Source organism: Pollachius pollachius (genome assembly GCF_949987615.1).
Source record: "Pollachius pollachius genome assembly, chromosome: 12".
Taxonomy (NCBI): domain Eukaryota; kingdom Metazoa; phylum Chordata; class Actinopteri; order Gadiformes; family Gadidae; genus Pollachius; species Pollachius pollachius.
Genome location: NC_136945.1, coordinates 13,037,108 through 13,063,935, shown reverse-complemented (window position 1 = coordinate 13,063,935; position 26,828 = coordinate 13,037,108). Strand labels below are relative to the sequence as shown.

Sequence of the window (26,828 nt, the reverse complement as noted above, 5' to 3'; positions counted from 1 at the left end):
AGTGATAAAAGCAACTTTGCAGATTAAAATCTCTCTGAAACGTCAAACATCATCACCAATGACAAAAATACCCAGACACAACCAGATTCGATCAAGGCTGAGAATGCTGGCCTTGTACTGAAGATGATATGATCTATAAAGTATTCTTGGAGTCATTTGTCCCCCTCATTGTCCATTAACTCCAGTCCGAAAGCAAATGCAGTGTTTGTACTCAGCTGTGTTGGTGGTCTATTTTAACAAAATGTTCCTACAGGCCTTTTAAGAGCCACCCGCCAGGAGCGCTGTAACGTTGTCCTCTGTGCTGTGGGGTTCACTTCTCATCTTGTTTCGTGGTTCATCACATAAAGGGGCAGGGTGATATAACATTTGTTCTGGTTGTATTTGTTGTTTGTTTGAGGAATGTGTGTACTCTGAGCATGCTGTGTGAATGTGGCGAGGATAAAGAAGAGTGGTCTAGTGTTCCTGATTCATCTATTCAGCAGTGCGAGGAACTGGTCAGGCTGGATCTCTCGTCAGCCCGAAGCCACACATTGATCCATCCCTAAGGAAGCGGAGTGTAGCCCGACTGTTTGGGCTATCCTGTGACTCTAAGCATGACTACCGCCTTATTTTTTTTGAAAGGGAAGATACTTTATCTTCTGTCGAGCCACACACAAAGACACAGGGACACAACGGATCATGGAGGATTTTCTTTTGAGGCTGCTGTTGGCAGGCACTGTGGTATTATGTATGTACCTGTGGAAGGAGTGGTCAGGTGAGGTTAGGGAGGAGGGACTGACAAGCACGTTGGCGACAAAGATAAGAAAATAAAAGTGGGAGTGTACCTAAGGAAGGTTCGAAACAAGCAGGCAGGCACAGCGAGAGAGACTTATGTCAAAGACCTGTGAAACTCCAGATCAGCTGCGATCAGCTGTAGAGTGACGGCACTGGGAGTGGAATGACATTCTAGCAGAGACATAGCTAGTGGTAGGGACTACCGCGGACACACACACGCTTAGTTGGAGGAGAGGGTCCCCTGGGTGGGACACAGAGTGGACCATGGGTAACTCTTCGAGTCAGCAGAAGAGCAGAAGGCTGACCAACTCCAGGCCCATCGCCAGTAGTAACATGTAAGTTCAAATGGAGTGTTTCATCAGTTGATCAATGTAGAGCTTATCCACCAGCTTATCTTTCCACCATTAATGTTATTCATTTCCCTATGTCTTTCCATTTGTTTTGATTGATTTTCATATCTGGTTGCCCTCAGATTCGTTTGTGTTCTCTGCCGTTGTTTACCGTTTGCACACCCACATGCAAATATTCAGACCCTCAGTTAACTCACTGATAAGGGTTACAACTTACACAGGTCTGACATGTTACTGTATAGTTAAGATTGGTTATATTAATGTACTATATTGACTTATTGGTTCAGGTTTGGAAATAATCTTCATAAAAAACTCCAGTAACATTTGATAGTCAAGTTGTTTTTTTATAGATTTACTGCTTAGCAACCCAAAACAGTTTTGCCACCGGTTTCCTAATAAGATTCTGAGGTCATTGAGAAATACATCCTCTCTATGTCAACAAGTGCTTCATGCCATTCCTGTCTTCTGAAAGCAAGACCCGTGGAAGCTCTGCCCTCTGTGGGCTTGGCTTCACAAACACACTTCAGCTATCCACACATTACAGCTGAATGCATCAGAAACCTTTATTGAGGTTGTGAGTTAAATTAATCCTTCAACCATAGTTCTGGTCTGAAAATGTATATATGGACATTTAGAATCGGCAGTGAGAAAATAGCACAATGATACATTTCACAATAAAAAAATAACTGAATACACTCAGTTAAAAAAATAAAATAAAAAATACAGGACAAGCACTAAGGACACTAACAGTTGCCCAGGACAGCTGCAGAGACCGTATGCAAAGTAAACAGAGTGGCAGCAGGTTTGTCAGGTTACCAGGAAATAGTCGTTTTACAAGCCATTGCCGTACTCATAAAATCCGATGGAACTCGCTCCTCTCGTTCCAACTCAATGTCATTTATTTGGCGCTTGAGGGATTCATTTGCGTTGTCTATCACAGCTTATCCGCTCCACTGCGTTGGGGTGCCGTCTTCGGGTTGTGGGTCCGTGGTGGCTGGGTCTTCTGCTTTGAGCCAGGCTTTGGGGGACCTCTCCTTGGCGACCGGCGGCCCCGGTTGGCAGGTGTCAGCGAACCTCTCGCGGGCTTTCTGCCAGTTACTGCTGGACCTGGATGGGGCGAGGAGTGCGGCGTCTTCCGCGGAAACGATGGCACCGGCTCCCAGACCTGACTTTGATTTCCTGACCTTGAGCTGGATCTTGTGTGGCGGAAAAGCATTGGAAAGAAAACAAAAAGGAAGAGGAAGTAAACCAATTTCCTCCGAGACACACAATAGAAAAGAAATAACTCTTTCATTTGGGAAAGACCCACCCTTGCTCTTTTCAAACAGTCTTACCGGATCTTTTATTCCCTTCCCTTGCTTGCCCAGTCCATCTCCACGCTTCCATCCCATCTTCTCCAACATCTTCCGGCCTTTATTGACATCACTGATTTCCCTTTGAAAGACAAATGTTTACAGAAAACAAAGAATGATTGAAGTCCCATTGCCCTAACCCTAACCCTAACCTCAGGGTTTGGGCCACAGATACAAATGAAGTCATAAAAGAGAAGCATGCTTACACGTGGACCGAGGCCGGCGCGTCGTCCCGCTGGAAGGTCCCGTCGCTGCCCACCGTCTGCCGGCGGCTCTCGGCCCGGTCCTGGTACCGGGGGTTCTTCAGGGCCTTGGCCTCCTCAAACTCACTGCTCTGTATACAGGAGAGACCACGGTGCACAGTGGTGAACGGGTTGTCGATGGCGCGACAGTAAGGCTACGTCAACTTGGCATTTGCTGTAGGATTGCACTGACCTTGAGGCCATATTTAGCCTTCATTTGCCGCAACTCCTTCTGTCGCAGGACTTCCTTCTCCTCTTTGATTGGGCCGATGGGAACTTTGGATCGCAAAACACACATCCGAGCCAAAATGACTTTTTAGTTAATCTGTCTACCTCAAATCGGTGCAGATAATCAGTACACAGTCTTCACATTAAACATGACACTGACTGTAAACTAACACATACTCTGTAACTACAACTAAACAAAAAACAACTTAAACTCATCTTTCATCTTCTGCATACATCTAACAGACAAAGTGACTTTATATCACATTAAGGAGCAGGTAGGGGTTATGCATTTTGCTCAAGGATGCATTCAGGAAGCCATTGGGGATTGAACCTAGTACATTTCCAGTGGGATCCAGACATCCCCTTCATTAGCATATTCCCTTTGTTTTACTGAAAGGAGCTATGGATGTAGAGCAGTTTGGAGGAGCAGGAGATACGATGAGAGCTGCAGCCCTGGTGCTGGTGTCTTACCTGGCGTCACCGCCCTCTTGTGCTTGCTGAGGTGGGCCATCACCTGGCCGGGCTCACAGCCGTCGCAGGTGTCAGTCCCAGAGTGGATGTGGAAGGACAGCACCGTCTCCCCCATCTTCACCTCGTCCCCGTGCGTCAGTGCACAGGGCTCGCACTTTATCTTTGGCTGGGATTTATTTTGGCAGATTAGTGCAAAGACCCATGTCATTATTTATATGCATTTGTATAATGTGGAACCTGGATCAACAGCAGGGCTTTCTTGTGGACTGACCTGCAGGATTCGGTTCCCGTTGAGCACGGTTCCGTTCTGGCTGCCCTGGTCCACCAGCATGTAGCATTGTTGGTCTTGGTCAAAGTAGACCACTGCGTGGCACTGGAACCACAGAAGTAAAACAGCCACATTACCACCAGGCAGATTGCACACCCCACACTTCAGAGGAAGGTTGAACTGTGTACAATACCTTGCTGACTCCCATCTCGGCTATTCGTATCGCATGGTCCATGTCCTTCTCTCTGCAACGGAAAATGAATGTTTGCATTAAGGGCCGAGGTCTTGATTGACATCCTGATGACCATTCTTATTGAATCATGGATTAAGGTTGTGTATGTTGCCCTTCTGTCTTAAACTGGATTGCCCTGTATTGGTTGCGAAGCCAGCCTGTAGCTCACAAGCACAGCTCAAGTTTTTTTCTCGAGATCTAGTCTGGAACAAGCCTGACCCTGGCAGCTATGCTCCAAACAAGATAACTTGCATGATCAGCCAACCCCAGCGAGCGATGAAGATATCATGAATTTCAGAAGTGTCGTTTTGGACAATGGATTTATCAATATAATATTTATTCTGCTTTGGAATTTGTTTTATCTGAACGCATGACGTTTATACGTCAATGAGAACGTTCAACTTTTTGAGTAGTGGTAATGTTTGCTTATGTTGTTTACTTTGCAAATATGTCCCTCAGGATTGATGCTCATCAAATCAGCTGCAGATTAAGGTTGACTGACTGTGGCCCTCACAAACACTGCTGTCGTCTGACTTTCTAGACCTAAAGAGCTGAGGGAATATGGTCTGGCTGTGTGAGGCTACTGTTTGGCGGTCACCCACCTGCCGATGGTGGCTTGGGCGTCGGCTGTGATGATGAAGAGCGTGCCCACCTGGAGCACCGGGGACCTCACCACAGTCACCCTCACACAAGGGGGCCAGATGTCTGCTTTAGCTAAGGGGCACAAAACAAGATCATGATCAACACCTGGAACGTTTACTCTTCAGATGGTTGTGCATATCAAGAGGGACGCTAACGGGGTGAGCGCTTATTCCCGTTTACATCAAGAAAGTGAAACGTTAACAAAATAATTGTTAAACTAATAACCACGTTCAACAGAAATGTATCTGTTGACGACTGAGCTGATATTGTGTATGCGTGTGTATATGTGTGTGTATGGTCTGTTAAATGCCCTGATCTGATCTTCAGCCCCAATCTCTCACCTTCTTGGCCCTCGGCCTCCATGTCCGACTCGGCCTCGCCCTCCGCGGGGGAGGACGATGAGGACGGGGAGAGGCTAGTCTCCCTCTCTCCCTCCGTCTCCGTGAGCTCGCCCTCTTCAGGCTCGCTGTCTCCGTCCGAGTCGTCGCTGTCCGAGCCTCGGCTCTTCTTGCTCTTCTTGTTCTTCTTGCTCTTCTTGCTCTTCTTTTTGCTCGCCTTGTGTTTCTCCGACCTGGACTTCTTCCTCTTCTTCCGGGCGCTGCCCTCGTCATCCGAGCGGGAGCGGGAGGCGCTCTTCTGCTTCTTCCTCTTCGCGGCAGGCCTCCTCCTCTCCTGCCGGGACCTCGAGGAGTCTTTCCGGCGCGGGGATATTTCGGGGCTGGAAGACTGCGGCCGTGGTTTCCGTACGGCGGCGCTCCGCTTGGCCGGCCGCCGCTCCACCCACTCGTCTTCCTCCTCTAGCTTGATGCCCTCGTACGACGGCTCCTGCCCCCAGACAGCCACCAACACCACCGAGGTTACCATCGCCGTTAGGCGCCACAGACAGGGGACGACGAGCTGGCTTTTCTAACGCGCCTCTACGAAATGTCTGCTTCGCAATGGTCTCAGTGGTCAAAGGAAGCGCGTCGTCGTCCTCCATTGTGTAAAAAAAGATTCTTCCCCGAGATTTGTGATCGATGTCTTGCGTAACAATATGTTGAATTAATTTGTAATGTGTTATAATGTAGTAACTGACTTTCTGTGGTTGTTGATGTTTTTACCAGGTGTACAATGTAGTGTAGTATGACACTACCGTTTAACCTATTATTCTCAATAGCACATTCTTTGATTATTAAAGCGAATGTGTACCTTTGTATGACGCAGTGTTCCCGTAAGAAGAAATCTTCATATTAGCCAATGAGCTAGTCAACTCTTGCACCTGGGTGAAGAGGAATATTGGTTTAGCTATTAAACAGTTTCCAACCCAAACTCTTGAGTCTATAGGACACAAGCTTGATCATTTGAAGACTGAGACCAAAAAAAGAAGGACCACATGCCCCTTAATAAAAAAAGAACTTTGAAACAAAAGCCAGCTGTCGTCCAATTTTGCAAAACAAAAACACAAGAATACATCAGAGAAACATACAACAGGGGGTTGCGGGAAAAACTTGAAAGGTCGATATTTAGACCGCTTTTGTTAATGTTGGATTTTAAGCCAGAGTAATGCCTTTTGAAAAGTAGTGCACACCCCTGAAACGTTATTGACCAATCAGGCTCTGATGCTGTTGTATAAGTAAGCGTTATATCCCCCCTTTGTCTGCACACCTTGTGATTCGGCTGAGAGGCTTTCTTGGTGCCCTTCTTGGACGTCTTCCCTTTCCTCTCCGCAGGCTTATGGTCTTGGCCTGGCTCTGCATCAGTGTGTGCTGGCAACACCTCTATCTTCGAATGGAACTGGTAGCGCCCACTGTCTGCGTCGTAGCAGTAGTAGATGCCCGTGTTGTTATCGTAGTACAGCTGACTAGCCTGAGGGAGAGAAAATATTGGCCTAGTTTACATTGTAGTGAAAACATATTTTAGCTGCTTGCTATGGAACAGTCACCTAAAAAAATCAGCAGAAATACTAATCACTCTCAATAACTGTAGATTTATTTTTATAATTGATGTATTTTCTAACTATTAGTACTGTAATACACACTAAGTGCACCCCTTCTGAGAGGCATGAAACTTTGGAAGGTATGAGTTGCAAAATCATATGATACCAGTGAGCAAGCCAAGGACTTCTCAACCATCTACTCAAGAAAATCTAAAATGTAGAACAATAATACCGAATGTGTAACCAACCGAGTCGTAGTAGAACTTAGTGCTGTGGTCGTAGTACATGCCGGTGGTCTCGTCAAACACAAAGCCCGTCTGGGTCATGGCCTGCTCAGCAGTAGCCCTCAGCATGTCTGCTATGGAGCCCTCCTCGCCATCCTGAAAAGAGAGGAACAAAAGCATTTTTAGGGAATAACAGCAACCCTTCAGATAATTATGATACAGATATTCACTGTTTGTGATACAGCTTCCGTAATCATCTAGCTATGTGATTTGAATGTGCAACAGCTATTTCAAAGTGTGGGCTCTGTATTAAAGTGTCTCCTAAAATACTTGCACTGTAATTCATTGTAAATAATAATAATTTCATACGAATATATTACAATAATTTGTAAACGCCTTGTCTAAAACAACCTACCTCTGTCTTTGGTGCGGTGTGAGTGTCTGGCTGAACAGTCACTTCTGGGACAGCCTCGGAGCCAGCTGGAACCTCTGTGGCCTCGTTGGCCTCAGATGGGTCCTGTCCCACTGTGGCTGTAGGACCCTGAACATCAGTAGCCTCTGTGTTCTCATAGCTGTTCCCATAGTAGTAATTGTAATAATCTGTAAAGATGAATTCCAAAACAAGTTAGTATTGTCAAGATTCCGTCCTTTAGTTCAATGCTACTAATTATGATGACCACAACAAACAAAGAATCACATACACACCTGTTTCAGACCAGGTGTACTCTTCTGTCTGAGTTTCACAGTCTATTCTGTCTTTGTCTTTCTTCTTTCTCTGGTGAATCTCTGCGCTCAGCTGGTCAACCTATTAGTAAAGAGCACAAGGATGCAAGACATTCTTGCGTCAGGAAATGACATTCACTGTGATGGTCACCTGAACTGACCATTAATCGTTTCCTACGTTAAATGCGCTCTACCTGTTTCCTCAGGTCTTCGTTGTAGTTGTCTGTGTTTTTCTGCAGCCTTTCAGAGTGACTCAGTTGTTTTTGTAACTTTGCCAACTCAGCTCTGCAATCGTGAAGTTCTTGCTTTAGGAATTCTACTTTCAGTTGAAGCTCAGCAACACCTGACTCGTTTTCTCTTTCCACGTTGTTTTCGGGGGTCTCCATTATTACGACTAGGACAGATTATGGACACACATGGCAAATTGTGAGCCTTTCTCCATTGTAAGCTTTCAAAATCAGGACAACAGGCCAAAACTTTTATTACAAAGGCAAAGAGGGGGGAAAATTCAAATCAAGCAATCAATTCAAGGAGATAATACATCTGAAGTATATACGATTATACTAAAATACAAGACAGCTCATGTTATTACAACCGCTGCTGCTGGTATGGGTCTGTAACGATGGTCTTACCATTGATTACGTCCACTCCGTTTTACTCTGCTTATCAGTACATCTTCATTCAGCCCCCGTTGAAAATGAACCTGCAAGTTGAAAATAAACATCGTGTAACCATCTTGCACGTTCGATACATCCTGGTACAAGTTTTGAGGATAATTAGACAGTTACACTTATAACAGGTGATTTTTTTACAGTCCGTCGTTTTCATGACCGCCATTTTCTGGCTAACTACGTCATTAAGTTAGTTCTTCCTCCCGGGTATAGTTGCGTAGATTCAGTCATTACTGCCTCCCAGTGGCCGATTCTCTATCCTGCGTTCTCCTACTCTGAATATTTATTTGAGCTAAATTCCAATACAAATAAATGGACATTTCTGTATATTTTCAGTTAATACTTGCATAACTGCTCTGTGAAGGTGCAAAGTGTGTCTTTAAAAGTAAGTACATACAGGATTTTTTTATATTTTTAGTTTCTATTGTAATTAATTAATTGCAACTTTATGTAGTTCATTGTTACATAGCTTACTCTATGTAGTTTTCTACGCCATAGAATAATGAACTAGAAGCTACAATACTATTTTTACAGTGCTGTCCCTACTGGCCTGAAGGCCGTTTGGCAATATCCTCACAACTTCCTCCCACTGATTGTCTCCCAAGGTTATGGCAATATCTCTAAGTTATTCTTTTTTTTATTCTATAGCCTTTTTCTGTTGAGCCTTTCTTATTCATATCCTTCCAATATGATTGGGGCTAGTTTTCCTTGAAAACGTTGGTTATGTAAAATATCACATGTAATACACTCTGATACCACTAGATAGAGCCGGCAAGCCTTCCAACTCATCCACAACTATTACCACTCACAGCCACAGCATTCAACCTTTCAAACAATGTTGAGAGAGGGGTGGCCAGTTGATTCAGTAAGACATATCTCAAATCTCATGTCTTTGCCTATTTCTGGCAATGCTAAAATAGTTGTTATGTAACCATTCAGCTTGAGCATTGTCAAGTATTTTATTCTCTAACATTGGTAGTTACTCAGGTGGATATGCTATGCTGTTGATTTATTGCCATCAGCACATTTGTTGTCTTAACATTTACATTTCAATTCAATGAGCTGTGCTGTTAATGGCTATTATTTCAGAGCTGCTGTGCTAAATAAATCTATTTAGAGGAAGTATATCTCAACACGGCGTCATAGCACCATTGTGTCAGTTGAAGTCTAAACTGCCGAGAAATATAGGTGCTCACGTAATGTGTAGGCCGCTACAAACCTGTGAAGCTAAACAAAGAAAAGTGATTGTTTTGCATCTTTTTTTTGTCAGGTTCCAGTTTCTTCTTCCTGGTGAAGTTTCTGTTCTGTTGCTGTTATCTAACATCTATCAGCTTCCCCTTCTGTTTGAAATTCGAGCCCTCCATGTTTAGTTCTGCTTTGGTCACACAATGGAAAACACAAATGTACTGCTGGGGTGTTGGTGATAAGAAAGGGAAGAGGTGCTTTCTCCTGTATGGAGAGAGACACACACACACACACACAATAGCATACAATGACCCCAGAGACACATGCATATGCTATTAATCACACCTGCATTGTACCACTCACCCTCAATGTACTCACTACTACCTGCTTTATGTTTATACTGAGAAGCAAAAGGTCAAAACTAGATCCCGACAGATAAATCGGTTGGCCGATTTATCAGAGATATATCGGTATCGGCGTATGTGTTTGCTGATATAAAAGCTTTAGAAATTTTGTCGATTTCTGAATGTAATTACCTCTTATCAATCCTCCACTGTTGTGGTTGAACCTCTAGTCTAAATGCTTTGACTGAACACATCCATGTAAACACTGATAACACTAACAGTTTGACATCATGTTCTGTGTGAAAGTTAGTAGCCCCAATACAGGTATTGGTTCCTTTAGCTCTGGGTATTAACACGATGTTGCTGTGACCCGAAGCATTGCTGGAGGGTAAGCAGCAAATTCCAAGGAGGTGCTCCACCCCCAGGATACCAAGATAAATATATATTTAGAATAAAGGTAGATATGTGAGTCCTTTACTTCCTCATATTGGTATCGGCATCTCCCCCGAAAATCCAGTATCCGTTGGGCTTTAGAAACGTTTCCCATTTGAAAGTCTGAGTGTTGTGTTGCTATGATGCTCGTTATGTTATATTGCTGCCAATGACCGCCTAGACTCCTGGCTGACAGTAGTAATGCAGACTCCTACTAACAGTGACCCCATTGAAACAAGGCCCACAGTCTTATTAAAGGGAATCCATTGAGCTATCTTTCACTTAGAACACAGACTCTTTGCTAATTCAGTGGTTCTAGGGATTAGCATAATTTGTTTAGTTGGTGTAGTATTTGGCTATTCCCCAATCAAAGAGACAAAGAGACTCAGATTGAGCACGTCGGAATAGGTAAAAGTAATTTCCACCCTACGGTTGCTTCTGACTACTGAGGTGTGGCTGGGTTTTCTCTGACACTCTAAAAAAGTGTTGAAACCAGGCGTTGCAACGTCTCATATCGCTGAAACATCTGCAAATAAGACAGTAAACACAGGGGGTAGATCCAGGGGCCCCCTCATCTGTTATTACATCTAAACTACGAGCAGCCCAATATATCAGCAGTAAAGGCCCCACTCCACCAAAACCCACGCCCCATGACAAGAGAGGGCCTCCACCCTCATCTTCTGGTCCATGATGTGAAACATCTGAGCCAGACGGGAGCCCACGTGGCTCTCTGCAAACGATATAAAATAACCCACATGCTGCTATGTGTTATTATGTGCTAATGTAGCATGATGAATCATGTAGGGTAGGCGAAGGTTTGGTCATGTGCTACAGAGGTGTAATGGAAGAACCTTGCTGTCTTGGTAATTATGGAATGTCTTATTGGTCATGGGGGGGGAAGGCTAATTCTGGTAGGACGGGAGGTCTGTCCATATAAATGTCTATTATTTGGATGTATATTTTGGACTTCCTCCCCATTCAGTTCCTGTTCCTAGTGTGAGACTTTAAGTGGCATGTAGTGTTTTTGATCAATTGTCTCTCATTTACCATGGATGTTGACTCATAGCAGATACTTCACGTCAGGTGGCTGTTTTGGGGCTATGCAACAGAACCAGTTCCCCATGTCTGAAATGCATGCCACTGAACCAGCAGTGAGAGCAACACAGTTAACAGTTAAACAGCCTGGGGGTTGGGGTTGTGGGGGAGAGAGTGTTAAGATCCGGCCCCACATTCCTAACCGCTCTCGGGGTAGTAAAAACCTGGAGCTCCACCAGTACAGCCTCCCTCCTCCCTCAACCCTCCTCCCTCCTTCATCCCTCCACTGTTTGTTTTCTCCCTCTCTCCCTTCCTCGCTTGCTTCAGATTGCAAGAGCCTCCACGGCTGGAACATACCATTCCTCAAACCACAGTGGGGGGAAACTAGCGTGGCTCATTCCAGGCTGAGGCACAGCCTCTCAAGAGACACAGGCTTTCTGCCTCCCCCGTGGTCTCCCTTACAGTGGACCGGTCCGGGGAGTTTAGCAGGAGGGGGTGGGAGATGCTCAGAGAGAGAAAGAGAGTTGTGCTTTTTGGAAGCCAGCTGATCAGTGCTGTGGTTTTCTGCCACAGAGGCAGCGAGAGAGAGGAAACGTGACCAGAAAAGAAAGGAGGTCCTTCAGAGAGAGAGAGAGAGAAAGCAGTCGAAGTCTTTGTCATCTCAAGAAGGCATCCATAACCTGAAGACAAGAAGAAAAACATATTTTAGGAGGGAAATATTGTCTGAGAGCAAAGAGGAGACAGCGCTGTGAGAGAAGCTCGCTGTGGAGGATGTGAAGAACCTTAACATGCTGGCTGTTTCGAGGGGGGAAGGAAGTACACAGGAAAACAACACGCCAGGGCTGTGAACCAATCAGGCGTGATTCACGTGAACCGACGAAGAGGAGTAGAGCTCGAAGACCGAAGAGAAGACATGTCCTGGCTGTCCCCGGTGTCCTGGGCCAAGTGGGGGTGGACGGCGGTGCGAGGTGGAGAAGGGGAAGGAGAGGAGGGAAGAGGAGAGGAAGGAGAGTATGAAGGAGAGTTTAGGCGGAGAGCAGAGGAGGAGGAGGAGGAGAGATCTCAAGGCAGCAGGCGAGTGTTTTGGCAGCATTTTTGGCCTCAAGGATTAAAAACAGAGGGGCTTTCACTGTCTGGAGGATTTTGTGTGTGTGTGTGTGTGTGTGTGTGTGTGTGTGTGTGTGTGTGTGTGTGTGTGTGTGTGTGTGTGTGTGTTTGGGTTGTATTGTTTTGTTGTCTTATGAGTGAGTTTTTTTTTCCTTTTCACCTGTGGAGTTGGGGAAACAATAATGTAGAGCTGGATTGAATTTATGTGTTGTTATTGTGCCTTTTTTGGCTTTGACGTCTAGACGACATCTACCTCTTGTGGAGGGACATAAGTCATTTCAAATTCATAACAAAAACCCATTCCCCCAGTACCTTTTGAAGTATAGCATGCATCTGCAGTTCTAAAGCTATTTTATGGTGCTGGATGTGATGTACTCCTCTGTTTGCGCTCCGTCAGTTGATCTTTAGTATGGGAGTCTACAGCGTGAGAGGGCGCTTTCCTGTTTCTCTTTTACATTTGGAGGGACACTCTTGTTTACACTACAACTGCACTTTAGCACCTTGGGCTAATACAAATGAGCATGGACACACACACACACATACACACACACACACACACACACAGACTATGAACAATGGTTAGCAAACACACAGGCTTTCATCCCTCTGTGTTCTTGGTGACTGTGTTTGATGTCTTTGTTTGGCTCATCATCAGTAATTTGTCACAAATGACGATGCTTACTGAACATAATAGTGGGGACTGACACTGGCGGTGAATCACTTAGCGATGTGTACCTAAAATAATTCCTATTCATCTCCTAGCTATCTCAGGTCACAGGTTTCTATCAAACTATGACTGCAGTAGACTTCGAAAATAAACATTATAATGTAAACGGTGGCGTGATAAAAACAATGCAGCCTTCTTTTAAAAAAACAAGGTGTAATGATTAACCGCCCACTTTGGTCAACAGATTTGGGTTATCACCATTGAGAATAGATAACCAGCTCAGATCCAATGGTGTATCTCTTACTACGTTTCTTTATCATTTGGGCCTTTTTCTCTGTTCCTCTTTTGCACGTACACAAATGTTGTCAAACTCATCGAAATGATGACCTATTTGACAAGCAGACAGGCATGTATGTCTGGGCTTATCAGTAACAGCAAACCAAGTATGTTGTGTACCTCTGATTGTAGAGAAGTTGTACTGATTAAAACAATTGAATATACAATTCTGGATTAAATAATGAAATAGGTGTATCGTTCCCCCTAAAGTGATTCCCTTTTTATCGCAATATCCAGTTTATTGTTACTGCTCCTGTGGTTTAGTTTAATACCATATGTTCTTGATAATGTTTATGGTTCAGTCTGGTACTGTAAGTTACTGTTGATTTAACTTGGAAATACTAAACCCAGGGATCCCTTTCTATTTTCTCTATTTCTTTCTTTCTTTCTTTCTGAAACAAACTCTCTTTAACATTTTTCTCCCCCCTCGCTCTCGTCACTCTCTGGCTGCCCGTGGCGACAACAGCTCTGACTCAGAGGGCCATTTTGAGACCCCGGAAGCAGCCACTCCAGTCCATGCACCCCCCTCACCAAGAGAGCTGGAGAACAACAACACGCATGCAGACAACACAGGTGGGAGACCCGCAGGAACACGTGATGGACGCACACACATGCATGCAGGCAGGCAGACGCACACACAAACACTAATCAGTAGCTCACTCAGATCACTCATACAAGTACACACACAGAAACAGACACATAATGAAATGGAAATGTACTCAAGTAAAAAAAACTGGTAGATCAGAGAGACAGGTACTCAAAAGGACGGAAAGATACACTGTCAGGAAATCCAACAGATGGGCAGAAATTGTCAGCAGCCCTGAATACACGCAATTCTTGAAGATAACTTCTTGTTGCCATGGCAACAAGGATCTCAGCGGTAGCCCTGGGCATGGCCTTGGATGCCACGTTGGTTCACGTGTGTGTGCATGTGGCAGAGAGCCCGACGAGAGACAACGGGGCTGCGCTACAAAGCACTCCTTAAAGAGAAAAGGTAAACACTGCTTTTGCCCTGGAGCCAGGCACCAAATCTCTTTCCGCTCCCCGGGGCACTGTTCTGTGTGTGAACCGGTGCTGTAGTCCTACCCAGGTGGGAGTGGGAGTTTGCATGTGATCCACTATAATATTATTATTATGAAAATTCCAGCCATTATGTGTGTCTTGTTTGAGACATCTCGACAGTGCTACTAGATTGCACGAATAGGTCCAGATTATATGAATAGCTCATTATTAGCCATCACAGATATCTTAGACACAAAGACATTGTAGTCCGTCATCATATAAACCAATGGTAACAATGGTACGAGAAAATAAGGCCTGCTCGACAGGTGTTCCTAGACCCTAGAGTGGTTAGTCCTCAGGTTGTGATGATGTAATCATGAGTGTCATTATGTAATCTGAACACATTGGAGGAGAGGGGCCAACGACTTCTGTGGTAGTGGTAGTGGTAGGGGCCCCTTCCCCTCCAGTGTTTCAGATCAGTTCGACCCTGTTACACTGGGAGGCGGAGCTAAAGGGATCCTGTGGTAGTAGTGTCCTTTGCCCTGGAATTCCACAGGTCAGACATAAGCTGTGACCTTGTATTGTATTCCGTCTAACTGAGTGCGTTTCAGGGGGTCCCCTGCTCCAAAGTCCCCTCTCTTTCTGCCTTCAGTTTCTAGAACACTGCCAGGGTTGGAGAGGTGAATTGAGGAATATATATGTGGGCGTGTGAGTGAGTGAGGGAGACAGTGGATTTCTGCTGTCCACTGGCACAGAAGAGTAAGAAGAATCCTGAGATGTAAACATGTGTTTCATGGAGCTGAGGAGCGCCTTTTCCGTGTGTGTGTGTGTGTGTGTGTGTGTGTGTGTGTGTGGGCCGTTACAGGGAGAATTGGTTAACTGTCGCCCATCTCCAGAAGTCTCTCTAACGTAAACACACCGTTGCTAGCCAGCTCGTCTCATGACTAAACTGAAAGGCGCGCTCCAGAACAGACAACCTGTAAATGTGGTTTAGATAGCTCAGCGCTGTCTCAGTGTTTTACCTGAAAGGATCCACACCCACACCCACATCAGCGATGTGCTTGTAATCACTACTCCCTCAGCGATGCAACGGTTACAGTTTGAATACCTACGAGCAAGTATCCATCCATTTGCAAGAGACATGCATTAATGATTGGTCTTGAGAGTCTCAAGGGACAGTGTTGTTGTAGTGAATATGATAGGACGGTAAAATGTTCAATTGATTTAGAGATAATCAAATTTGAATGACAAAGTGGTCAGATAATTGACCGAAGATTAGCTTTCATGAAAGTAATCCTACAAATAAATTTAGCCTCAGATATGTCATTTACTTTTCCCCTGCTGTCCCACTCTCCCTCTCTACATCTCTCGTGCACACAAACCCAGGACTCGTTTTATCACTTCTTACACATTCACAGACAAAGCAGAGGAAGACATCGTTGGTCAAAGATAAGCACCCTATATTGTGAAACAGGCTTACAACAAAGCCCGTTTTCCTTTGAACAGTTCTCTGTATATAGGCATGTTTGAGCACATCTCAATTCTCTACATCAAATCTGTGCTTTGTCGTTAACAAGATGTGCCGCATTGATGTGGATATAAATAAGCCAGGCAGTCTTTCGTCTCCTAGCAACATAATATCGCATGAAAGTGGTGAGAATGACAGACGTGGTGGAATATGTCGTCATCTCTGTGGACCTCTCCTGGTGTTATTGACTACAGTCTGTCTACTGTTCTGCTGCTCATCACACAAAAATATACATTTTCTTTTAATAACTGTACAGTGTGGTTATCATACTGTCCTCCAATACCATTATCTCCAATCAACATTATATTTAAAGTAAAACATCGCCATGGTGACATGAGAAATGTTCGTTATTACACGCCACCTCGGTGGCTGCCCGACTCCACCTAAGGGACTTTTCTTGGGCTCATCCAAACAAAGACGCAGGGTGGTGGTGTTAAGTCCGGTTTATTATAAGTTTTAATACCGATGGCTAGGGTGCTCCACTGCCATGCAGGAGATCTCTCTCTGAGGGGGTGGGGTGATGGCTGGTTTAACCTGTGCACACTGATTACTCAACGTGCAACAGGTGTGCACCCAGCCCCAGAGTCTAACCAGACTCGGCCAGGTGAGGCTGCTTGAACTAGGGCTGAACGATTTGGGGAAATAATCAAATTGCGATTATTTTGACCAATATTGCGATTGCGATTTAATGTGCGATTTTTATAATTTATTAAGTTCCATATGTTGTGTATTTTTCACAAAAAAATGAATAAATCATTCTTTAGTATGACCAACACAACATTGGAAGCAGTCAACATAAAAACTGCTCTTTCCTTTAGGCCAGGCCGATGTGTTGAGATATTATAAACTTCTTTATTTAACTATTGAATTGTAAAATAAAAACAAATGAATCGTACTGATTTCCAGTCAGTAACGGTAACAAATCACTTTTTTTTTTTTTTAATCGCAGCCTTTGCGATTTGCATACCGCATTCTATTACATCGCGCGTTCGATTTGAATTTCATTAATCGTTCAGCCCTAGAACCAGCCATCACACACACACACACACACACACACACACACACACACACACACACACACACACACACACACACACACACACACAGTGACTTTATGTTTCAATTTGATTGTCCAGACCCCTCAAACAGCAGATTCTTAAAGGCACAAAATTACTTTTGGTGGCAAATGGTTTTCTTCTTCTGTGCTGACTGGTGTTTGTCTCTTCTCTGGTCCTTTCCAGATTGGGAACCGGAAGAACACCTGGTAGTTACCGTACCTGCGGGTGTAGAGGACCCATTACTCGGGGTCATGGGTCAAGACGAGCCGGCGGCTGCACTGGTTGCCCCGCTGGACATCAAAATCCAAACCCAGAAGGAGGAAGAACCAGAGGAGAGAACCCCCCATACCTCAGCCTCCTCCGCGAGTGCCCCAGACGCACTTCCGACCGAGGAAAAGCCGGAAATATTAGATGAACCAAGCACAACTCAAACTGTATTACCGCCCCGAGAGCCAACGCCACCTCCACCACCAGCTCAAGCTCCAACAGCTCAAGCTCCGCCTCCACCACCAGCTCAAGCTCCGCCTCCACCACCAGCTCAAGCTCCACCAGCTCAAGCTCCACCAGCTCAAGCTCCGCCTCCACCACCAGCTCCAGTTCAAGCTCCGCCTCCACTACCAGCCCCAGCTCCAGCTCCAGCCCCAGTGTTTGCTGCCCCAGCCCCGGCTCCAGATACGAACACAGAGCCGGAGGAGGCCTCCACCGAGGCCAGTGGGCCTCCAGGCAGCACGCATCCAGACCCTCCTGCGGAGACCCTCCCCGCCGCTGACCCTGACACCCAGCTCAACGGCCCCCTCCGCCACACGGAGCGCCCCCCGACCACACTGGCCCCCAAGCCCAAGCTCACGCCCCTGAAGATGAACGCAGCGCGGGAGGAGACCCCCCGCGAGGACGAGGACGCGGAGCTTCAGCCTCCCCAGGCCAACTACAAGTTCGACCCGGATCAGCTGGACGACAGCTTTAACCCCTTCATGAGCGGCGGATCCAAGATCCAGAACACACCCCCGCCCTGCGACCCCGCATTCCGGCCCAGACTAGAGCCCATCGGCTCTGCGTCCGAGCCCGTGGTCAAAGAAGTGCCGGAAATGCCGGCAGAGCCACCGGAGATGCCGGTGGAGGCCAAGGCTGTGAAAATGGAGTTTGGTCTGGACGAGGGGGAAGTCACGAAGCCACCCCCCAAGAGGCTAGGCGGGAGGAAGACGGCCACTAAAGTCCCGGGTAAAAAAGTAAGACCCAAGGTAGCGGGAGGTTCCGGTAAACCGGCCCCAGAACCCACAGTATCCGACGAGGCTCCCAAGCCGGTGTTGGAGCCGGTCCCTGAGCCAGCAGCAGCGACTGCGTCCATCACGGCGTCGGACCCTGGGTGCCTGGACGACGTTCCCATTCCCAAGTCGAAGAACACCTTTGATCCAAGCCAGTGGGACGACCCCGACTTCAATCCTTTCGGGAGCAACAGCGCAGTGAGCAGCTCCCCCGCGCCCCCCAAGTCCTCCTATCAATTCGATCCGGACAACTTTGACGATTCTGTGGACCCCTTCAAGCCCTCCAAGGGACTTAGCAACGAGGAGCCCACCGTGGGGGCCCCTCCGCCCGAGAACAAAGTTACCGAAGTGGCCAAGGAGAAAGCGACGCCTCAGCCAGAGAAGAAAGTCAGACAACTCCCCAAGAAAAACAAGGAGCGGTCAATCACGTAAGTTTGTGCCGTCCCTTGATTTAAATGCCCCATAGAGGCCCAGCTTGCTGAGCTAGCCATACTGTATGGAGAGCTGAAACCTAACTGCTCAACCACAAATAACAAAGCCTCTGGCCTACTTTTGAGACCCTGCACCAGAAAACAATCCTTCTAAGCATGCCAAACAGTTAGTGCATGTTATTCCGAGTGTTTATATGTTTACATATTTATAAATATATATAGACTAATTGTCCACAGCTCCGATGGTACATCTATTCTCAGCTTTCACGGGCCTGTTCAAGGCGAGACATTCCCCAGATTCTAATTTTAAGTATCTTAACACGCCGCGTCACTCACTGGCCCTCGTTTCTCTCCTCTCTGTCCTTTCTTTTCCTGCCATCACTCTCTCCCATCACTCTCTGCATCCCTCTATCCTTCATCCTTTCCTTCATCCTGCCTCTATCCACACCTGCTTTGGTTCTCCTCCTCCTCCTCCTCCTCGTCCTCCTCCTCCTCCTCCTCCTCCACTCTGCTGTCCTCAGGACCTCTGAGCGGGCCAAGCTTTTCTGTTTTCCGTTGTAAGTAGCCTTTCAATGCCTTCTGCACTCGGTCATTCTCTATCACTGGCTGTCTGCGCTCTCTCACACCTGCTCCCATGCATCTGTATTTCAATTTGATATTGTTTACTGGAAACACTTGACAAGTTAGTTATACTTTTGTTCTTGTGCTGCCTTTTTATAGGAACGCTTGCAAGACCAAGAACCTTGAGAATCAAACCTTGGTCCCTGATGTTTGCAGTCAGGTAAAGTGTGTTTGTGTATGTGTCGTGTCAGTGTGTGTGTGTGTGTGTGTGTGTGGGAGGGAGGAAAAGAGCGCCGCTGAGTAATAAAAAGTGTTCAAGTGTCACTGCAGTAAGGTGTATTTTCAGCTGAACACACACACACACGCACCACGCAGGCACCCAACCCAACACTGCGCGGGCACCCACCCAAATACACCACGCAGGCAACCAACCAAACACGCACACAGCTGAGATAAGAATCCATGTGTCCAGCTCTGCAGTGTTCTTGGTTTCAATGCAGACTCACTTTGACTCAGCTCCCATTAGGGAGAGTGTTCCTCCCACCCCTAATCACACAAGGTTGTGTTTGCATTATGGTTGAAATGGTTTAGCATTGGTTTAGAGAGAGGGTATAAGGTTCTACATATTCAGGTAGTAAGGTAGGAAGTTTAGGTATAAGTAGCTGGTTCAGTCTAGGAATTAGGTTAGAGAGTAGGCTAGGTTTAGCTATTGGGTTATAGATATTTAGGTCTACTTGGTAGGAAGTTTAGGTATTAGAATATGTAGATGGATGAGTTTAAGTATTGGGTCAGGGAGGTGGTTTAGGTATTAGTTTAGCTTGGTGGTTATGTTTAGGTATTAGGTTAGAGAGGTGGTGTGGGTATTAGTTAAGTTAGGTTACTTGTTTTGTTAGTAACATATGTTTACATTGGAAAGGTACCTGATGTGGTTGAGTAGACCGTTTCCGACGTCTTCAAATGTGTCTGTAGGAGGAGGATGAGGTCATTGTTGTGGCTCCAGACATGACTCACAGAGTCCATCACGCCACGGATGAGGAGAAGCTAGCTTCCACCGCCATCATGGGTCAGACGGCGGACCTACAGGAGGACAAGGCGAACACACAATGCAGTAAAGGACTGGTCACCACTCAGCCCAGCAGTGACATCACCATCACCAATGGTATTCACAGTATGGCTCTGCTGTGGTCCGTCAGATCATGGTTGAACGATTAGATGGTAGACACAGAAATGAGGCGTGCTGCTGGGATTTTAGTTAAGGTTGAACTGACGCTTATATAATCGGAATATGATACTGATGTACCAACACGCATCCATGAATCACAGTCTCATTCAGTCTAATTCTGGAGGCTATAGGCAGTGTACTTGTGTGTATGGCAGAGGGAATATACCAAGTAAATGTTGTGTGGGAGAGTTGTTTTTCAAATTGTATAAAGCTCAGGGAATTGGTGCCAATATATAAAAAGCTTGTACTTTTTATATATTTTAACATTAGTATTAATAGGATATATTAAAAAAAGAATGTAAGAAATGTCTACCCTTAGTTTCATACCCACTTGGCTCGTTTGTAGGGCCCAAGATGACAACATCAGACATCCTGGAGGAGGATGACCCCTGCAGTCTGAAACGCCAAATAGTAGGTTCCATAACTATAGTCATGTACTGCCTCATTAACACACATACTCAATTTATTTATATAAAAAATATCCTTTGACATATCATTTAGCTATATTTCTATATTATGTCAATATATTTAGATATCTTTTAGACATATCTACATATATAAGAAAAAAATCTTTTCTCTACTGATTTTTCTCTACTACTCTGTTTACACCAACTCCCTTGTTTTAACGGTTCACCTCTTGTCAACTCTGATGTTCAGAGCAAGGAGCTCCCTGTGAAGCAGCTCTCCAAGGTCCCGTCCAGCGAGGACCCGGACACCCTGATCTTCACCCAGGACGGCCTGCCTCTCAGTGAGATGGACAAGGCTGCCGTACTCACCCTCATCAGGGAGGAGGTGGGTCATCATCACACACACACACGCACATGCACGCGCACAAACACACGCGCCTTCTCCAAGCAGTTGACACCTAATAAGCAAACCTTTTTTTTTTGTCCTGGATCAGATCATCACTAAGGAGATGGAGGCTAACGACTGGAAACGGAGGTACGAGGAGAGCCGAGAAGAGGTGATGGAGATGAGGTATGGATCTCTCACGTTCAGTTCAATTCAGGGCTCTGGGGTTGTTTTTTAAAAAGCAATATGATTTTTGAAAATATTTAGTATTTATATATGTATGTAATTTAAAACAAATAACATATTGAAGACTGTATTATATGGGGATATGTTTTCTTTACAGGAAAATAGTTGCAGAGTATGAGAGAGCTGTTGCACAGATGATTGGTGAGTAATGTCGCCCCCTGGTGGAATATTTCCTTTTGTATCATATTTTTCAATGTTGACAATCATCCATGTGACGTACTGTATCCTTTTCTATCTGTTAACTATCTCATTAGGTTAGGTTAGGTGATCTAATCCAAGCACATTTGACCAGTATAACAATTTAAGTCTTCACAGATGCTAAAAGAAATTCTATCCACACGTGTAAAAATGTAATTTGATGCAGATCTATTAGATAGATCTTTAATTTGTCATTTAATATCATGTTCTTCACTCTCTCAATATTCCATATATGTTACGCTTATCCCACTGTTTTGCGACAGCCGTCGCACTTAACACAGTTTCTCCGTAGTTGTGCTCATTAACAATCAGTGATTTCTCACCGTTTTTGATTGTGCTTGGTCGCCACCAGAGGATGAACAGCAGCAGAAGTCCCTGTCTGGCAACAAGACGGTCAGGCAGCTGACCACGGAGAGGGACCAGGCCATGGCCGACCTCAACTCTGTCGAGCGCTCCCTCTCCGACCTCTTTAGGAGGTATGAGAACCTCAAGACGGTCCTGGAGGGATTCAAGAAGGTCAGTCCAAGTTAAAGTCAGGCCGTCAATGACGACAAGCCTTCGTCCTTCCATCGAGAGCTAAGAGACCCGTTTCTCTGCTCCCTAGAACGAGGAGGTGCTGAAGAAGTGTGCGCAGGAGTACCTGATGAGGGTCAAGCAGGAGGAGCAGCGGTACCACACACTCAAGATCCACGCCGAGGAGAAACTCGACAAGTAAGAGAGATTTAGACCGAAAGATCTCACCGGTTACACCATATCCTGTAGGTGATTAGTTTGAACAGGTTTACTAAATCTGATCTTTCAACATCTGCTAACATATTAGGAGATGCTTTTCAGTGAAAGCGAAGTACATTGGATATAGGTAGTTTAAGAGCAGGTATGGGGTCAGGCGTCTTGCTATAAGGTAGGTAGCAGACATCGGGGATCGAACCCAGAAGCTTTTCTGCTGAGAATCGCAACACATTAAATAATTCACTATCCTTCTCCCACACTACCCTATGCCCTATCTTGGTCCTTAAATCTAGGTAGAACTAAGAAAATTGATAATGTAATGAGGGAAAAAGTTTTTGAATGATTCCTCAGAAAAAAAATACTTTTGACGATTCATCATTTAAAATATTCTTGGAAGAAATTAACATGCAATTTCTCCACTTTTTACGATGGTGTCGTCTTTACCATTTATTTTAAGTCATGTCCCGCGTATGGCCACAAGTGTCCCATCTTCTTTGCCCCATGTTCTCCGCAGGGCCAACGAGGAGATAGCCCAGGTGAGGACCAAGGCTGCTTCTGAGGGCGTGGCCCTGGGAGCCAGCCTGAGAAAGGAGCAGATGAAGGTGGACTCCCTGGAGAGAGCTGTCCAGCAAAAGGTAGGAGAACTCCCCGTAAAAAATAACACATCTGCTGGCCTTTGATTACAGTCTGGCACGGTTCGAAAGTCTCTCTCTCTATCTTTCCACATTTTTTCCTATCCACATGTTCCACTAAACAATTCCTTTTGAAGTCTTCATATGTGGATAACCCTCTCCCCCGTCTCCCACAGAATCAGGAGATTGAAGAATTGACCAAAATCTGTGATGAACTGATTGCCAAACTGGGAACAGACTGAAGGGCATTGGATCAAGCCAGGATCCCCAGACCATTTTCGCTGTCATGTAAATAGCACACAAGCACGCCTTGGCACAAAATATTTTCCTTTTGGAGAATAATCATGCTTCAATAAATATGATGGCAATATCAAAGCTGAAGATCCACATTTTCTGTCAGCGTTTACAAAGGCAAATGGTGTCATATCATCGTCTTTATCATAGACATATATTTTCTACTATTGAGACACGTGTTGTTTACGTCCATGTTTTTTGTGAGACCTCTAGGTCTATAACATAGATGGGGTCAGGCTAACAGAGATCTAGTGTTCTGGCATCTTCTGGCAGGACGAAGAGCAGAAAAATACATGGACAACTTCCATGTGGCCATGCATTCATTTCTAATCAAGAATACTATTGATGTTCAAATCCTAAATTATCAATACACAACACACTCTGTTTAATCACATCCCATTTCAACTTGGAAATTCTTCATATCAAGGCAGGAGGAATGAGGATTAAATGTGTCTTTTAGAAGCAAACCGTTTTTTGGCAGAATAAACTCTTATTGACCCCCTTCTTAGGCCAGTCTAAAGGCTTAATGTGGACAAAATTACAGAACGAAAACCCACATACACCCACTGAGCAATTGGATCCCATTTTATACTACATGTATCATTAAAAATAACATTTAAATGTATGTGGGAGAGATGTGTGCAATATGTCTTCATAAGTCGACAAAAATAATAAGTGTCATTCTGGGAGACAGCCTAGACTGATAAACTTATTTTTGGTCTATAGTGTAATTTGTAAAGTTGATGATATCATATTTCAAAGAGAAGGATTAGCTAGTATAAAGTATATATAAACCGATCACAGTATGTTATGCTTGTACACATTTTTTCATCTTGAATTATTGTTTTTTGACTTCCTTTCTAAAGTGCAAATATGCAAGCGCTAATTATGTCTTGGCACATATTATTTGTGCTACTATTTGTATTGTATCAAAAGTGAAATTCTCCATAATCTTGTGAATATCTTAATTTGCCTTTTGGATTCTAACGGACAATACTGCATTGCTAGATACATACAAACACACATATCTGAGCTAGATATGGCCCTACATTTGTATAAATATTTTAATTGTTTAATGGAGCACCTAAAAAGACATACACAGATCATCAGTTATATTGTTGCATATTCATTTTGCATGATTTGAAGTGTATTTAGATATAAAAGAAACATGTCTTTTATAAACCAGCAACCTTTTTGAGATAAAAAACAACTATATATTGTCTAAAATGAAGGTCTTTTTTTTCTTTTTCTGTAAAACCAACTGTTGCTAATGTGCCTTTTGTTTTGTGTTTGTTTTCTGTGAAGAAAACATGTGCCAATCTCTTTGCCAACTTTGGTTCTGAATCTGATGCCAACGTTCCACTCACAAACTATCCAGCACAAAGTAGGGAGTTGTTAGGACATTGAATAACTGCACTTTTAGATTACAAAGCAGGGTTATACTGGTTCATCAAAAGACCATATGAATATATATATATTTTCAGATTCCACCAAGTTATGTCCTGGTCTAATCTCAATGTTACAGCACAAGGGTTGGGTCAATTATTATAACTTAAATTAAGGTGTGTTCGTGGATCAAAACAATCAACTGCCAAATGCTGTTGCAAAATCACATTGGTTTCAATATGCGTGTTATCCTATCGTGTCAGCTTTGCATTTGTTTAAAGGTGCTTTTGAAATGGGAAAAAAACATTGTGACAGTACAATTTGTGTATATTTTATACTAAAATGATATGCATTTTTGTCTTTAATGTTTGTAAAATGCCAGAAGTGAATATGCCAGATTTTATGTTAACCGTTTATATTTTGTGCATAAAGCATTCCTAAATAAATGTTGAAGGTATAAGTAGTACTTGCCAGTTTGATTGAATGGTAAAACTTGTACTTCAGAGAGAGAGAGAGAGAGAGAGAGAGAGAGAGAGAGAGAGAGAGAGAGAGAGAGAGAGAGAGAGAGAGAGAGAGAGAGAGAGAGAGAGAGAGAGAGAGAGAGAGAGAGAGAGAGAGAGAGAGAGAGAGAGAGAGAGAGAGAGAGAGAGAGAGAGAGAGAGAGAGAGAGAGAGAGAGAGAGAGAGAGAGAGAGAGAGAGAGAGAGAGAGAGAGAGAGAGAGAGAGAGAGAGAGAGAGAGAGAGAGTTTCATTGCAACAGACAAAAGGTCAATCGGGGCTATATCTAATGACCACTAGGTGGGGTAATAGTATACCATTGCATGTCAGTCAAAGTGGGAAAGTACCCCGCGTCGGACCCACAAAATAGTTCTTGATTTGCAGCGTGATTTAGCATACCATGGTTTTGTATTTAATCATTAAGTAACGTTAATCCACATTGCTGCCAATACTTTTGGGTATGCAGTTCTGATAAATAGGCTTATAGCATCTTGACCTTTTGTTTCTTCATTCAAGTAACCTAATTGAACAAATCTCATTCGCTTCGATCAATCGTTTTAATCAAACGTCTGATTAATTCATTTGAAAGTTAAAAGCTGTAGTACGATCAAACACCCGACCATTGCGAAGGTCTGCTCACAGTATGCTTACGTTTTTTTTCCATCGACTGCCAAGTCGTTGTTTTCGTAACCCCTCTTCCGTCGACGTAGGGCGGGGCTAGGATACAGGGACGACTGCTGATTGGTGCATCACTGATTCTACGAGTGGGACTGGCGCTTCGTGACAACCCCTTAACCATGAGCTTTAACAGATGAGCGCCCAGTGTGTGCAGAAGATCTATTCAAGTGCTTTTCCAATATCATCCAAGTTACAAAGTAGGCATTTAAGACGGCTTTTTCTCGTCTGAGGACGGCTACGTGAGGAGCTTACGTCCCATTCTCCGTTTTGTTAAGTAAGTAGTCATAGTCCAACTTTGTGTAACTTTTGATAATTTATGATTAGGTTCGGTTCTTCAACGCTTGTTGGAAAAAATAGGCTTCAATTGTATTTATGACATTGGATTCCACTTTCCATCTCAAACTCCGATTTGATGTTTATATTGTGAGACATAAGTCTTAATAATTGCTATCATTTGTGCATGTTCATTGTTTCAGTAATTCATTGGTAGATGTAGCCAATTCAACTTTATCCATGATATAAGTCCACTGAGGGAGCTGAACTCCAGAGTAGCATTGGTATCAGATGTGCTTATTACTATAACTTTATTATGTGGAACAAATAATTAATATAGACATAGATGGTCTTCGCCTTTGCAAAGAAAAATGTATATGATCTGTCGGATTTCAGTTTATATGATGGTTTTTATAGTTAAAAGATATGATTAAAAGATATGATTAATAAAGAGTGATTAATGAATTTTCTGCCATTAACGAATCACTCTTTATCATAAGTCTCTGTCTTCAATGGTGAAGTAGAATACATCTAAGAATATATACAGAAAGAGAGACAGCTCTAATTCTGTGAAGTCTTTCCCCACTATCCTCATCCGATACAAGTCTCTACTGGATTATAAGTGTGCTTCTCTTTGCTCAGAAAGTGCAGTTCAACCCTGTAGGTTAAACTTGTACCTAATGACATAATTTTGACCACCTTCTCCTCTCCCTGACTTTGACCACCGGCTATAATTCCTTTCACTTCTTCCCGTCCCCTCCCCTGTACTCCTTTCACTGGCTTCATTCCCGCCTCCCCAGAAGTCCTCTCCCGCGGGGGTTTTGGTTCCTGCATGACATA

General features: G+C 44.4%; 3 protein-coding genes across 4 annotated transcripts in view; 2 read left to right on the top strand and 1 right to left on the bottom strand.

Moving 5' to 3' along the window:
- Positions 1 to 897: 897 nt before the first annotated feature.
- On the top strand, positions 898 to 24,975 carry tacc1 (transforming, acidic coiled-coil containing protein 1). 2 transcript variants are annotated; one of them, XM_079748335.1, is made up of 13 exons: positions 898 to 1,109; positions 13,665 to 13,771; positions 16,970 to 18,476; positions 19,200 to 19,260; positions 20,010 to 20,199; positions 20,609 to 20,673; positions 20,920 to 21,054; positions 21,164 to 21,240; positions 21,398 to 21,441; positions 21,851 to 22,014; positions 22,103 to 22,209; positions 22,742 to 22,862; positions 23,036 to 24,975. In XM_079748335.1, exons 1-13 carry the CDS (start codon positions 1,039 to 1,041, stop codon positions 23,099 to 23,101), a joined length of 2,715 nt encoding a protein of 904 aa, XP_079604461.1. In that variant the 5' UTR covers positions 898 to 1,038; the 3' UTR covers positions 23,102 to 24,975. The 2 variants fall into 2 exon arrangements, with proteins under 2 accessions (XP_079604461.1, XP_079604460.1); XM_079748334.1 differs by lacking the exon at positions 898 to 1,109 and adding an exon at positions 11,637 to 12,162.
- On the bottom strand, positions 1,534 to 8,248 carry aggf1 (angiogenic factor with G patch and FHA domains 1). Its single transcript, XM_079747360.1, has 15 exons — positions 8,054 to 8,248; positions 7,616 to 7,815; positions 7,404 to 7,503; positions 7,114 to 7,298; positions 6,723 to 6,854; positions 6,204 to 6,404; positions 4,901 to 5,384; positions 4,520 to 4,631; positions 3,879 to 3,930; positions 3,689 to 3,790; positions 3,418 to 3,583; positions 2,912 to 2,994; positions 2,683 to 2,810; positions 2,459 to 2,558; positions 1,534 to 2,320 (listed from the first exon to the last, which is right to left on the bottom strand). The coding sequence occupies exons 2-15, from the start codon at positions 7,805 to 7,807 to the stop codon at positions 2,066 to 2,068; spliced, it is 2,292 nt and encodes a 763-aa protein (XP_079603486.1). The 5' UTR covers positions 7,808 to 7,815; positions 8,054 to 8,248; the 3' UTR covers positions 1,534 to 2,065.
- An 893-nt stretch (positions 24,976 to 25,868) lies between the features above and the next one.
- loxl2a (lysyl oxidase-like 2a) overlaps positions 25,869 to 26,828 on the top strand; it is a 29,239-nt gene continuing 28,279 nt past the window's right edge. Inside the window, exon 1 of the mRNA XM_079747315.1 lies at positions 25,869 to 25,989. The gene's annotated coding sequence lies outside the window, so the exon portion shown is untranslated. The remainder of the gene's footprint in view (positions 25,990 to 26,828) is intronic.